The sequence below is a fragment of the Nicotiana attenuata genome, unplaced genomic scaffold (genome assembly GCF_001879085.1).
Source record: "Nicotiana attenuata strain UT unplaced genomic scaffold, NIATTr2, whole genome shotgun sequence".
Classification (NCBI taxonomy): Eukaryota; Viridiplantae; Streptophyta; class Magnoliopsida; order Solanales; family Solanaceae; genus Nicotiana; species Nicotiana attenuata.
Window position 1 is genome coordinate 191,667 of NW_017670765.1, and position 14,744 is coordinate 206,410.

At 35.9% G+C, this 14,744-nt stretch overlaps 1 protein-coding gene across 4 annotated transcripts; it reads left to right on the forward strand.

Annotated features, from left to right (window-relative positions):
• The first annotated feature begins 1,519 nt into the window (after window positions 1-1,519).
• On the forward strand, window positions 1,520-11,158 carry LOC109243118 (phosphatidate cytidylyltransferase, mitochondrial). Of its 4 annotated transcripts, XM_019410015.1 has the most exons (11): window positions 1,520-1,953; window positions 6,587-6,696; window positions 6,863-6,919; window positions 6,991-7,053; window positions 7,146-7,214; window positions 7,286-7,378; window positions 8,634-8,738; window positions 8,816-8,893; window positions 9,228-9,356; window positions 10,017-10,122; window positions 10,530-11,158. In XM_019410015.1, exons 2-11 carry the CDS (start codon window positions 6,589-6,591, stop codon window positions 10,718-10,720), a joined length of 999 nt encoding a protein of 332 aa, XP_019265560.1. In that variant the 5' UTR covers window positions 1,520-1,953; window positions 6,587-6,588; the 3' UTR covers window positions 10,721-11,158. The 4 variants fall into 4 exon arrangements, with proteins under 4 accessions (XP_019265560.1, XP_019265561.1, XP_019265563.1 ...); XM_019410016.1 differs by lacking the exon at window positions 8,816-8,893 and having other exon boundaries at window positions 1,522-1,953; XM_019410017.1 differs by lacking the exon at window positions 1,520-1,953 and having other exon boundaries at window positions 6,608-6,696; window positions 6,876-6,919.
• Window positions 11,159-14,744: the final 3,586 nt, after the last annotated feature.

Below are 14,744 nucleotides of genomic sequence, written 5' to 3' on the forward strand. Positions count from 1 at the left end.
ATTCATCCCAAAAATCAATAAGAATTCTCTCTCCCTACTTTTTTCTGCAATATTCTTCTTCTTCTTTTATTGTTTTATAACACATATAAAATAGTGTGGAATCTACATAAACCACTAACAACCCACAGCAAAGCATTATTAGCCCAGCCCAGTCCCCGGAACAATATAGAAAAACGCTAGACTCCCTCCTAACCTACGACCTAAAAAAAAATGTTTTTTATCCCAAAAAAAAAACAAAAATGTTTTTTCGATCAAACAGGCTTGTCAAGTTCAGCACTCTTCATACTTAGATTTCATTACAAATTTTACTAAGACCTGATTTACTATCCAGGACAAAATTTAAAGTAGAACGATCAAAGTTTTCTTTCTTTTCTGTCGTCTTATTTAATCTCCAAGTAAAATGAAAGCACCAAATTCATAGCCACTAAAACAATCCAAAATTTAGTTTTTAAAAGAAATTCCTCAACAAAAATAAAACTCCATGTTCTAGAATGGTACGCTAAATTCAATGGTGACGTCCAACTTGCAGTAATTCTATTTACTAAAGATTTAAGTAGTTTAATTTAAAGTTTTAGAAATATTTTTACGGTTTAAGAGTAGATACCTTCTTTTTTTTTACAATTTTTTTGTACTGTTTTATTTTTTCTAAAAACATTATTATTGTCTAATTTTAAATAAAATTATAAAATCCATTATTAAAAATTTTGGGGACCTAAATCAAGGCTTTACTAGTCTCCTACTAGAGCCACTTATCCGCCCGGACATTCACAATAAAATTTATAGAGTCTCACTTAAAATAAGGCAACAATGACAAGAGCATTAAAAGCAGTGAGAGTGTCATTCACTTACCAAATGTGAATGAAGCTGGTTGTTTATAGTTGGGCAGTAGTCTATAAATAATTGTTGATTGTCAATGAGGGGCGACTCAACAAAACTGGCGGCCTAAACCAAAATATATTAAAAAGACCCTGAAACGTCTTTTATAAAATCCATATAATATCGAGACATAAAAAAAACCTACATGACTTTGATATAGTCGTGAGAGCGCAACTCATGATGTATGAGTTAGGCGTGCGTCATATGGTATTGAATTCTTCCCTTAAGTGAAAGTGGTAAAGGGTGAGCCCATTATTCATCATGTTTTGAACCTTGCGACATTTGCCTCGGGGATTTCTTAGTTAAAAAAGACGAGACACAAAAGAACTTGTTTTTTTGGTGTGTAGATCAATCAAATGTGACAAAAAGAAATAATTAATTTAGAGAATTGGAATTAAAATTAGAAAGTAAAATCGTAAGAACCATGAAAAAAGACTATACATAAAGAAAGAAAAATAAAATTGATGAGCAGGTAAATATATTATTTAATTTAGTAAAAAAATATATCCAATTAACTCACTCAATCTTACGTATACCAAATGTTAAAAATTATTAAAAATTAAAATTTTGTATTAAATAATAATATAAGTATAAATTATGGAGTATATATTAATAATAATAATAATATAAATTTTTGGGGCCTTAATTATTTGGTGCCTAAGGCAACGGCTTCACTTGCCTTACCCTACAGCCCCTTGCTCACCATCTCAGCTCAAAAATCCAGCAAGAACAGCCTCCGAATTGCAGCTCGAAACAGCACCCCACACCCCATTTCTGCCGTAGAAAACCGATCAAATAGCCACTCCAAAAATCCAGCTCTGCCCAACCCAAAAGAGCAGCAGAACCTTCCTCAAAAACCAGTTGAAAGCTGCCCAAAAACTCACTAAAAACAGACCCGAAATCAACCCCAAACCAGTGCGAAAAACAGCTTGAAAGCACCATCCAAACCCAGTAGAGATGAGTCCGTTCGGGGATGCTGATTTCGGTCCGGGTTTCTAGTCTGTAGCTTGCTTGAGAATTGCTGTTCTAGAGTTTCTATTTTCATTGTATCCGCTCTAAAAATTTCAGCAGTAAAAGGTCCGTTCTTTCATCTCTTCCCTGTTATTTACCCTTATCCATGTGTCTCGTTGCTTGCACAAATGATTAGACCGGCATGACGTTCCGGTGTGTTTTCATTGATTTTTGGATCATTTAATCTGATTTGTTTCCTTATTTCAACATTGATGAATATTAAGCCATATGGATTTTGGGGTAAACTTTTGTCTTAGCTATGGACAGTATATTAGAATTGAGCAAATGGTTTTAGATTTAAATTGGTTGCGCAGGTGTGAGCACAAAAACTAAAGGGATTGGATTATCTAATAGTGTTGTATTTCTTTGTTTACGTTAGGTTTTTTTTGTTGATTTATTCTTCTGGTTGGTCCTGCTCAATAAAGTATGGATAGCTACTATTAATGGAATGTGGAGTTTTAATCGACAATTGAAAAGAGCAATTGAGTCATTAATTTGGCTTGAACAAGTAGTTGGTCCTTTGTCCTTTAATAACTGATTCGCCAATATAATTCCAAATAGAAAGAAATTTATAAGCGCTAGTTGCTTCAGGCGCGATTAATAAAATGATATCATCGTGATTATGGTACGGTTTCTGTGGCATAGTCATGATACGTAATCCCCAAGTCGAGTGTGCGTTTCACGTGACTCGACCATCACTTCAAATAATAATAAAAAAATAAACATGTTGTAAACCGCGGGTGCGTTTCACGTGGCGCGATTTGCAACATGTACATAAACGACGAGTGCGCGACATCGCGACTTGTTCAAGAGATAATTTCATGAATACTAAAAAGCGGGTAAGTATCTAATTAAAAGCGGTTAAAAGGTAAAGAAATGCACAATAGGTTCAAATAGGTATTAAATCAGATAATTAGGCCAATTATTAATAGTTGAGCGACCATTTTAAAATCACGGAACTCGGGAGTGCCTCACACCTTCTCCTCGGTTAATAGAATTCTGTACCCGGTCTTCTGTATTCATCATCATCATCATACCCAGTATAATCCCACATGTGGAGTCTGGGCAGGGTAATGTGTACGTAGACCTTACCCCTACCTGGAGAGGTAGAGAGGCTGTTTCCGATAGACCCTCGGCTCAAGAACGCGTGGAGAGGAAGAGAAGGGAGAAGAAGAAGAAATAGGGGGAGGAAAGAAGCAACAAGGAGATAAAGGACGATAAGACAAAGGGAGAAAATAGTAGCATCAAATAGTATCAATCAGGGAGCAATAATTCTAGTGAAAGTCAATAAAAAGTAAAAGTCGAGAAAAAAAGTAGCATGAAATAGTAACAAGCATGAAGCAACAATTTCTAGTAGCAATTCAAAAAAATAGTAGATTTGATTGCCAAGTACCAGATATAACAACAAACAAGAAGGAAGTATCTTTCAACCGGTAAAAAAAATATTATTAGTACTACTGGTAACCATAGGAGAAACTCACAACTACCAGTCAATCCACCACCTTAATTGTCGACCTTCACATCTTCCTATCGCTAGTCATGTCCTCGGTTAGGCGAAGCACTGACATGTCTTGCCTAATCACCTCTCCCCAATACTTCTTTGGCCTACCCCTGTCCTTCCTCAAGCCCGCCATAGTCCACCTCTCACACCTCCTGGCCGGGGCATCCATGTCTCTCCTCCTCACATGCCCAAACCATTGCAACCTCGATTCCCGCAACTTATCTTCCATGGCTGCCACTCCCACCTTGTCCCTAACAACTTCATTCCGAATCTTGTCTTTCCTAGTATGTCCACACATCCATCTCAGCATCCTCATTTCAGCTACGCTCATCTTCTGGACATGAGACTTTTTGACGAGCCAACACTCGGCTCCGTACAACATAGCCAGTCTAACCACCACCCTGTAAAATTTACCCTTAAGTCTAGGGGGCACATTCTTATTACATAAAACCCCCGAGGCTAGCCTCCATCTCATCCATCCTGCTCCAATGTGGCGAGTAACATCCTCGTCAATCTCCCTGTTGCCTTGGATTATAGATCCAAGATACTTGAAACTATCCTATTTGGGAATAACTTGAGTATCAATCTTTGTTTCCACTTCTTCTTCATGCCTCTCATCACTGAACTTGCTCTCCAAGTATTCAGTTTTTGACCTACTCAACTTGAAACCTTTGGACTCCAGCGTCTGTCTCCAAACTTCCAACCTAGCGTTAACACCCACACACGTCTCGTCAGTCAATACTATGTCATCCGCAAATAACATACACCATAGAACCCTCCTTGTATGTGTCGTATCAGCACATCTAATGCTAGGACAAACAAAAATGGGCTAAGGGCTGATCCTTGATGCAACCCCATCTCCACAAGAAAGTGTTTCGAGTCTCCTCTCGCTGTCCTCACCCGAGTCTTAGCACATTCGTACATATCCTTAATCACCCTTATGTACGCTACTGGGACTCCGCTAACCTCCAATGATCTCCATAGACCTCCCTCGGGACTTTATCATAAGCTTTCTCGAGGTCAATGAACACCATGCCCAAGTCCTTTTTCCTCTCCCTATACTACTACCAATATGTCTTGAATCAAGTCATGTATCCGAACAACTCTGTACTTGAACATCTGTAAAAATTACTCAATGTCAAATTTCTAATGTGTTAACAAGAAGTGCATCTTCATTAAATGGTCAATACCTTGTTGTTGCAAGACACAAATGGGTTGAAGTGTATGCCAACACCAATGTCATTTGCGATATCAGTTATCTGATTGAGTGCATATTGAATTGTTCTTTAGTACAAAAATACGAATATGAAGTTGTGAAAGAATGAGCGCAATTAAAGTAAATTCAAGAAAGAATATAGCACCATTCTTGCTCCACCAAGGTGAACGAGCCATGAAGCGTAGTGATCATTGTTTAATTTTAGATTCTGCAAAGTAGAAAGACGTTAGATTTTGACAACAAAGATGGTCGAGAATTGCTTAAAATTGAGCAATTTACCTCAGAATGCCATTGCTTAGGATCATCTACTCCTATAATGTAATCTATCATAGATGTGTAGCAATGAAGTAGTTAGTAATGTACTATTGCAGCATGTTACAGAACTTCTTGATCAAACAAAACCATAAGTGGAGTGTCTAAAGAGGCAGTCATTATCAGGTTAACACTTTAAAGAAGATAATCACATCGTCGATATCTGAGGAAGAAGAAGTATAAAAAAACCTATCTTTATTGTTGGGATGGAGTTTGGAACCATATATGCAGCAGAACTGAACAGGGGGTAGAATTTCAAGCAAACTCCCTAACTTAGCTTTATCCGCAGTCACCATTTCTGCATTGACCTTTCAAAACAAAAACCATGTAATAAGCTACATGCAGGTGTATATATAATAGGGGCAAAATCTTGAAATATTTCAGTGGAATTTCATCAAACATCTGGGAGGCATGCATGACGGAATAAAGTACCTAACAGATTTTTGTCTTTTACTATTTTCTACTTACTAATCACTACAAAAGTACAAATTTGAATCCCTTAACAAGCTTTGCTATCAATTTGGTAAATCTTTGATTCTTTTTTTTTTTTTTTAATTTCCTGGGTTTTTTCACGGGTTTAAGGAGGTGGGTTAGTTGGGTCTGCCATTGAAGAAGAAGCAACAACTCCAAGTCAAACATGAGTCAAAGCCCATATCTGATAATTTTGGTTGGGCTCAGTCGAAGCACTGTATATTATATTGGAATTTCAGTATATTATGCTGGAGTATTTTCCGGACATTGAACAGTGTTTTCGTACAGATTTATCTTTACATGAGGAGTGGCTAAATTTCGATTATTTTTGAAACTGTGGCTATTTTTGAATGACCACTTATAAATTTGGCTATTTTTGAATTTCTCGCAAGTATAGAATAAGGAGTGCTTCGACTGAGCCCAACCAAAATTATCAGATATGGGCTTTAACTCATGTTTGACTTGGAGCTGTTTCTTCTTCTTCAATGGCAGACCTAAACTACCCACCTCCTTAAACCCTTGAAAAAACCCAGGAAATTAAAAAAAAAAAAACAATCAAAGATTTACCAAATTGATAGCAAAGCTTGTTAAGGGATACGAATTTGTACCTTTGTAGTGATCATACTGAGTTCCAGCATAAGTATATTGGAACTCCAGTATATTATGTTGGAGTTCCAGTATATTATGATGGAGTATTTTCCGGATTTTGAACAGTGTTTTCGTTCAGATTTATCATTACATGAGAAGTGGCTAAATTTCGATTACTTTTGAAACTGTGGCTATTTTTGAATAACCACTTATAAATCTGGCTATTTTTGAATTTCTCCCAAGTATTGAATAAGGAGTGCTTTGGCTGAGCCCAACCAAAAATATCAAATACGGGCTTTGACTCATGTTTGACTTGGAGTTGTTTCTTCTTCTTCAATGGCAGACCCAAACTACCCACCTACTTAAACCCTTGAAAAATTCTAGGAAAATAAAAAAAAGAGAGAATCAAAGATTTACCAAATTGATAGCAAAGCTTGTTAAGGGATTCGAAGTTGTACCCTTGTAGTGATCTAAGTAGAAAATAGTAAAAGTCAAAAATCTGTTAGGTACTTGATGAAATTCCACTGAAAATATTTCAAGATATTTCTCCTATTATACATACATCTGCATGTAGCTTATTACATGATTTTTGTTTCGAAATGTTAATGCAGAAATGGTGGCTGAGGATAAAGCTGAGTTAGGGAGTTTGCTTGAAATTCTACCGCCTGTTGAGTTCTGTTGTATATATGGTTCCAAACTCCATCCCAACAATAAAGACGAGGTTTTTTTTATACTTCTTCTTTCTCTAATATCAAAGATGTGATTATCTTCTTTAAAGTGTTAACCTAATAATGACTGCATCTTTCGTTACTCCACTTATGGTTTTGTTTGATCAAGAAGTTCTGTAACATGCTGCAATAGTACATTACTAACAACTTCATTGCTAGACATCTATGATAGATTACATTATTGGAGTAGCTGATCCTAAGCAATGGCATTCTGAGGTAAATTCCTCAATTTTAAGCAATTCTCGGCCATCTTTGTTGTCAAAATCTAACGTCTTTCTACTATGCAGAATCTAAAATTAAACAAGGATCACTACGCTTCATGGCTCGTTCACCTTGGTGGAACAAGAATGGTGTTATATTCTTTCTTGAGTTTAATTTCGATCATTCTTTCACAACTTCATAATTTTTGTACTAAAGAACAATTCAATATGCACTCAATCAGATAACTGATATTGCGAATGACATTGGTGTTGGCGTACACTTCAACCCATTTGTGTCTTGCAACAACAAGGTATTGACCATTTAATGAAGATGCACTTCTTGTTAACACATTAGAAATTTCACATTGAGTAATTTTTACAGATGTTCAAGTACGGAGTTGTTCGGATGCATGACTTGATTCAAGACATATTGGGATGGGAGAGGTTCTATCTCAGTGGTCGTCTGCAGAAACCCGTATGGCTTGTTCTTTAGTGTTATTTAAATAACCTATTTGATGAAGGACTTCAATTTCAGTATTAGTTACATTGATGAAAGAACGTGTTGAATGAACTTAAGTTGGTCAGAATTTGCAATCCTCTTGTGCCTCTTAGTCATTATCGTAGTATTGACAAGTCAGGCGAATTTTATTTACTCTTGTAACTGAGTTTGAAAAAAAATTATGGTACTAGGTTAGGTCTATATCGATGATCGTGACTTTCCTGATTCGCTATAAATACTTGTAAGTTAAAGTAGCAAGGAATCATCATTTAGGAAATGTCAGCTTACTCTTGGTATAACAAAAGTTAGAAAACTTGGTAATATGTTTTTATTCCTATTTGTGATGGTTAAATAAACTTAAGTTGATCAAGGTCATATCCATGAGTTCTTGTATGTTCTCTTAGGATCTCACCTTGAAGTTGCCTAGAGACAAGAAGAATAAAATTTATCATAATATATTTGTGTTATAATCCTATGTAGAACTTCATCCAAAAAAGAATTAATGCTAAATTAGTGGATTCCTAGGTATTTGCTCAAAGTATATCATGATATAACTGGTTTCTATATTTATATCTCAGTCTGCGTTTTCATACAAAAAAATTGGCATGTGCTTTTGATATTTGATGGCACAACATGGATAGCTTTTAATCTCTCTCTTGTATTGACCTGAAGATGCAAACCCATTCAGTCAGGAGAAGTGAAAAGTTCAGAGCGTGGTTAACTTATTATACTCTCAGAGATACACCCAACATGGGCTACTCACTCAGACATTTCTTATGAGTGTCAAAAAGAAGAATTTTTGTTGAAAATATTCAATTGAGATGCTTTGTTTTCTTCTGTGTATGTCTGCTCAATTTAGACTTGAACAAACTTGACATTTGACCGCCAAAGCTCTATATAGAATCATAGTTTGCAACTCATTGCAAAACGGAACTTACATCCCCTACCCCGTGTGGTTTTGATTTCCTCCTTGATCATAGTTGCTTGGGGCTTAGTACCTATTGTTTAGCTTTTATCTGACATTTCTATGCATTCTAGTTGGGCAGTCATGGCTGAACTAATGTGCGTCCTGAATTATATTTTGTGATGCATTCAACACATATCCATCAACCTACCTTAGTTTCATACTCAACCATAACATTCTGGATTTATTTGTTGGTTTCTTTTTTGCTTGTAGTGGTGAGCCTGGTGACTGTCTTTCAGTCATAACTTATATTTACTTCTAATTCAGGTGAACATTCTTGTGGATAACTTGGATATAGAAAATGTGAACACTGTGAACCTAAAAGCTGCAACTTCTGCTGCTCTTCTCCTTTTGCCATCAAAAGTCACTGAGGTTTGTCTCTTTATTCACTTCTTGTCAATTAGTAAAGGCACATAACACATGCCACTTGGAATTTGGTGTTTATGCAGGAAGATTTATATGCCAAAATCTGTAGTCTCTCATATATGGGTGACTTGCGTATGCTTTTTGCAGAGGACAAAAATAAGGTAGAGTTGAGACTTCAGTGAAGCCTAAGTTTTAGATTTTTGTGGCCCTAACTGTACCACATGAAAAGCATCACTTTACGTGTAAGTGCTAGATGTAAATGGGTTTCTCAATTATATAGTTGATATTACTTCCAGCAGATCAACAAAAATAAATTATTATATATTGAAAATTTGTATGTTATCTTATCGACAGGATACCTATTTTGGACTAGAATTCCAATCAAACTTTAGCATAATATACCATAGTGCATATGCTATTTTCATGCCCCATTAAGTGATTGAACTGATTCTTCCATTCTGTGGACATGAATTTCTTCACTGCATATTGATCCAGGTCAACAAAATTGTACAAGGACAATATCATTTATTTGAGAAAATGTATAAGCCATCTCTGGAAGAATATGCATCTAAGAACTTGTTGCGATTTTCATCAGCTGGTGATAAGCAAGTACACATATTTCAGGTCTCTCACTTTCTAAAGCTTTATCTCTTGTTGCTCCCTTTTTCATGGTTAATTCTGCTAAATGATGCTGATAAATCTTTTGTAATCTTATATGTGTCTTAATATGTGCACTTATCAATATCCGCAATAAAACACGTTTTTCTACTGAAGCATAAAATATCCGTATTTTGTCAATGGCTAATCAAGAATATACAGCATGAGTCATGCTGACAGGATCTCGATATTGTTGTCCATTACTTTCCATTTTTTAATACTAATTTTCCGGCCTTGAATGGTAACTTTTGTGATCAGAGAAGTCAGTCTTTCTATTCTACACGTTTTTCAAATAGCTGCAAAGTCATTTGCTTGCACGACTTGCTAATTAGAGATTTGGATGTCACTAGTTTCCTTGCATGAAAATTAGTTTGTACTTTTACACGGTTGTAACTTGTACGCTTTTCTGGTTATAGTGTCATTCTCGATCCTTGAGTGTTTTCTTGACTTTTTCATATTGCTTTTGGTAATACATCTGCATGAGATTCTTTAACTACATTAGCACATTTTTTCTTTCTGATGGATCTGAGGAGACTTGATTTTGGTTACACCTCGACAATATGTGAATTGGAAAATCAAGGTCAAGTCAATCTCAAAGATTGACATGTTTTAGTGTATCGAAATCAGGATTGTGGATTATCTGCTGCTTCCACCTTAGTTTCTTCTCTTCCTCCATCAATCAGAAGTGCGATGGGCATGAAACTTGGAGAAAAGAGAATTCTCGATGACTCTGGTACGTACTTCAAATGCGAAAAGAGTGGATTTTCTGGAAAGGAAATAAGCTTAAAACGTTGGCTGTTCTTTCAGATTTATTCTTGTTACTAGTTCCTGTTGAATTGCTTCTACTGCCACATTAGTGAAGGAGCACTTTTATTTAGTTACTTTATATTTGTAACTCTCACGTGTGGATCCTTTTCTTGGGTCAAGTACGTGAACATATTTTTTTTTAAACGGGTGATGTTGAGACTTGAAAGATCTTTGTCTATCTTGATACCATGTTGAATTCTCTATTTGTCCCATCTAAAAATTTAAACTTCAAGAGAAAAGACACTTCTATGTAATTATTTTAGTTCTTATTATAAGCTTTTATAATGTTCCCCCCTCAGCTAAAACTGATGATTTCATCTATTTATCTTGTAGGTAGAGTTAGGCAACAAGTAGTGATTGGTTCAAGAGAAGAGGCTGCTGAATGCATGAAGAGGCTAGTTAGACGTAAGGTTATGGTTTCTAGCACGAGGCAAGCTGTTGCAGGTTTATTGACTGCTGGAGCTGTTCATGGAGTCAGATATGTTGCAAACAAGATGCGCAAGGCTTGGAAATCTTGGGTGTAATGTGTTGACACCTTGCATCTTGTTTTTGGATGAGATAACTGCTTCAGACATGGGGATATATCGACAATTTGTTGCAACGGATGCCAGGCGGTTCAACCATAGAGTTGAGTAGCAAGGATAGATTTTGCCAACTCTCCTGCTGCTTTTCAAAACCATCGAATCGAATAGAGAGGGAGTAGAACCAAACAACCTATTGAAAATGCATTCACTTGTATCTTTTCTGTTACCTTTTTGGAGTTGGGAAGAGTTCTTCAGGGAAGGTCAGGCTGTTACCTTTTCTGTTATCTTTTCTGTTACTCTGTGTGCGCGCGCGCTCTATTTTTTCCTTTCTTTTCGCAGCACTCGTAGAAGTGTTCTCCTACATTGCGTGGCCTGATCCTAACAATTGAAAGAAAAGAAACTGCATTGATTTTTTATGCTGACTTCTTTTCAGAAGAACTCCAAAGATTTGGCATAATGTTACTATTATTTATAACACGAGCATAAAAATCTAATGCGCGACGATATAAGCCTGCCTGAACTATCACATTAAGAAGAGAATTAAACGACTTCACGGTTCGTTTACATTGAAACTCATCCACCATTCTATCAAATAATTCGACAGCTTTTTCGAGCTTTTCCATAAGCTCTCTAAACACCAAGATAAAACTCTTCTGGATAAAGACTCCTTTTTCTATCAAAAACCATCTCCAAAGATCTCAAGTCCCCAGAACTAGCATATTTCTCAACAAGGGAATAGAATGTAGAATCACCCATTTTGAAAGAACCTAACTTTGGGGCCTCTTTCAATAACTTGTCTGAAATTGGTACTTCCATTTCAATGAATTATCAAAATGGGTTTAGGGGAAAATTTAAATGAATTATCTGTTGAAGAGATGTGTAGGGTCACATGTAATTATTTTTGGAATATTTATAATACAAAATTTTTTAAGTCTTTCTGAGTCCATTTTCAAAAGATTCAGTATTATTTGGGAAAAGATCGCTTTTAGTTTGCAGGCGAAACTATTTACATCCGATAATTACATGTGACATATATGGTCACGTGTAATTATATTTTGAATCTTTATAATATAATATAAAAAAAGTTGTACATAGGAGAATAAAGTGAGTCCATATATAAATCTTTTATGAATTATGTTGAGGAAGAGGCAAACCCGAAAATAAAGAAGATAAAAAACACCAAATTTTAACGTGGAAAATCCTTCAAATCGAAGGTAAAAACCACGGGATCACAAAGATCCAAAAAGCTCCATTATAACAATAAGAGGGTTACAAAAGTTCTCCAAATTGACTACACAACAAGGGCCAAACACGGAGCAACAATAGCAACAACTAATCAATTGAAGAAAGAGTATAATCCACAAAATGAAGCTGCTGTTCGAGGCTCAAAATCAGATGCTACAAGCCTCCAAATCCGATCTTCACCGTTCAAATCCAAGACCAAGATGTTACGAACACTCAGTCAAAATTTTAGCCCGATCCAACGGTTAACGAATCGGAAAACGTGATTTGAAGTTGGCTGGTCGGAATAAAAATCTGTAGCAAAACAAATACTTTTTTTTTTCTCTTCTCTCTTGATGAAAGCTCTCTCAAAACCCACTCTTATGTGCTTAAGTCTTTCAAAGACTTGTATCAATGAGCATAGAATAATTCTCCAAGGTTGTCCTATTTATAGATCATGAGTGGTGCTTTCTCTTAAAGCCAAAACCCACTCAAAATAGGAATAAACCGAATCCAATTCCAAATAGGAATGGAAACCAGAAGAGAATAGGATTAGGCCATTGGGCCTTTGGCTGGACAACATGGGCATGAGCCCAACAAACTCCCCCTCCAGCCAAGGGGCCAAATGTGTCTTCAAGTAGAGGAACTATTGACAGGCTTCATGCCTGCCAATTTTCTGCAAAATTCATGTTTATTAGCAGCCACCGCCTTTGTCAGCATATCCGAAGGCTTTTTGTCAGTGTGTATCTTCTCAACCTCAAATAATTTCTCTTCCGCGACCATTCTTATCCAATGATACTTTCTATTTATATGTTTGGTCTTAGAATGAAAAGTGGAGTGCTTGGTGAGACAGATAGCACTCTGATTATCACAAAATAAGATGTACCTTGGCTGCTCAAAGCCAAGATCATTAATAAACTCCTTCATCCATAATAGTTCTTTGGAACCTTCTGTGATAGCAATATATTCGGCTTCTGTGGTGGATAGAGCTATGCAGTTCTGTAGTCTAGATTGCCAAGAAACAGCTCCCCCTGCAAAAGTGATCAAATAACCGGAAGTCGATCTTGAATTATCAAGATTGCCTCCAAAATCAGAGTCTGTGTAACAAACAAGTTCAGGCTTGCCATTGCCAAAGCACAACTTCAAATCTGCAGTACCTTTCAAATATCTTAATATCCATTTTACTGNACAAGTTTCTTTGGTCCTTGAAAGTCCATATTCCTAAATGCAGTTTTGTGTCACATATGTATCTTGCTATAACTATAAGCATAATAATGTGATAGCGAGAATACCTCTATGGACATATTGAAAAGTCATTCCACGACATTATATGAAGACGTTACATCTCTATCAAGAATGATGATTTCAAGGCGCAATATATTCATTCAAGTTAATATGGCTGATTTGTTCATCAAATCTCTACCAAAGATCTTTTGAAGATGGTGCACAAGATTGGAATGTCAAGGCTCAAGGATGTGAATTGATGCTCTCATCAGGGGGAGTTAATATGCTTTGTACTCTTTTCCCCTTACAAGGTTTTGTCCCACTGGGTTTTCCTTGCAAGGTTTTTAACGAGGCAACCAAAATGCGTATCGTTAGATATGTGTACTCTTTTTCCTTCTCTAGAATTTTTTTCCCACTGGGTTTTATTTTAGTTAAGGTTTTAACGAGACACATTATCTGTTGAATAGACATTCATGGGGGAGTGTTATAAATAGAACTGTATTAATGGTGAATGTCTATATTTAGATAGATTTTAGGGTTCATTGCTTGGTGGCTAAGTCAACCTCTCCCTATAAATAGAGGATTCTATACCATTGTAATTCATCCCAAAATCAATAAGAATTTTCTCTCTACTTTTCTCCGTAATACTCTTCTTCTTCTTTTATTGTTTCATAACAGGAAGAGGACAAATAAAAGAAAACTGTATTCACACAAGAGTCAAGTAGCAAAAATACTATAGTTTCAGACTAAAACTTTTACTAAGAATCTGACCCCTACTTCCTTTCTTCTTCTTGTTTCACCCCAAGATATCCATGAAAACTTGTTTCACCCCAAGAAGTCTGTCACCTTTTGTTGTTTCTATGCGACCGGTATTGGAATAATTGAAGAGTGAAGGAAGAGAGGAATTGGGTTGTGAATGCAGATGGTCTATTTGTTTATATAAATTTAAGACTGAAGAGTTCGTTCAAATTCTGTAAGTGGCGCATGAAGTATTCCCTTCGGTTCAAAATAAGTGATTTTTTGGATATTCTCACACAGATTAAGAAATCTACCTTTTAACATTAATTAGCAATGGAATTGACCATATTAACCTTTACTATCTCACATAAACACTCCTAACACATATTCCAACACTATTTACTCCAAGGACAATGTAGGAAAAAAATAATTAATTCATTCTTGAAATGTAGAAAAATCACTTATTATGGACCACAAGAAAAAGGCCAAAAAATCACTTATTTTGGACCGGAGGAAGTAGTATCTGGAATTTTTTTGGAGGGTATTTTACGGTATAACTGACAGGATTAGAAAAACAGCATTTACTCTAAAAGGTGAGAATTAATTCTATATCTTAAATTTTCTACCAAGGATCTAAATACTAAAAAATTACATGGAAGAAGGGGAAAAAGAGGAGAAAATTGTGAAAATCTCAGAAAAAGGATAATTAAGAATGTTGGCTTGGGAAACATGCAACATCATCAGCTGGCCAATTCCCAGCTTTATATATATACTAGTAAATTTATCCGCGCATCGCACGATCGTTAAAGAAATTAATGAATTCGTACATTTGGATTATATT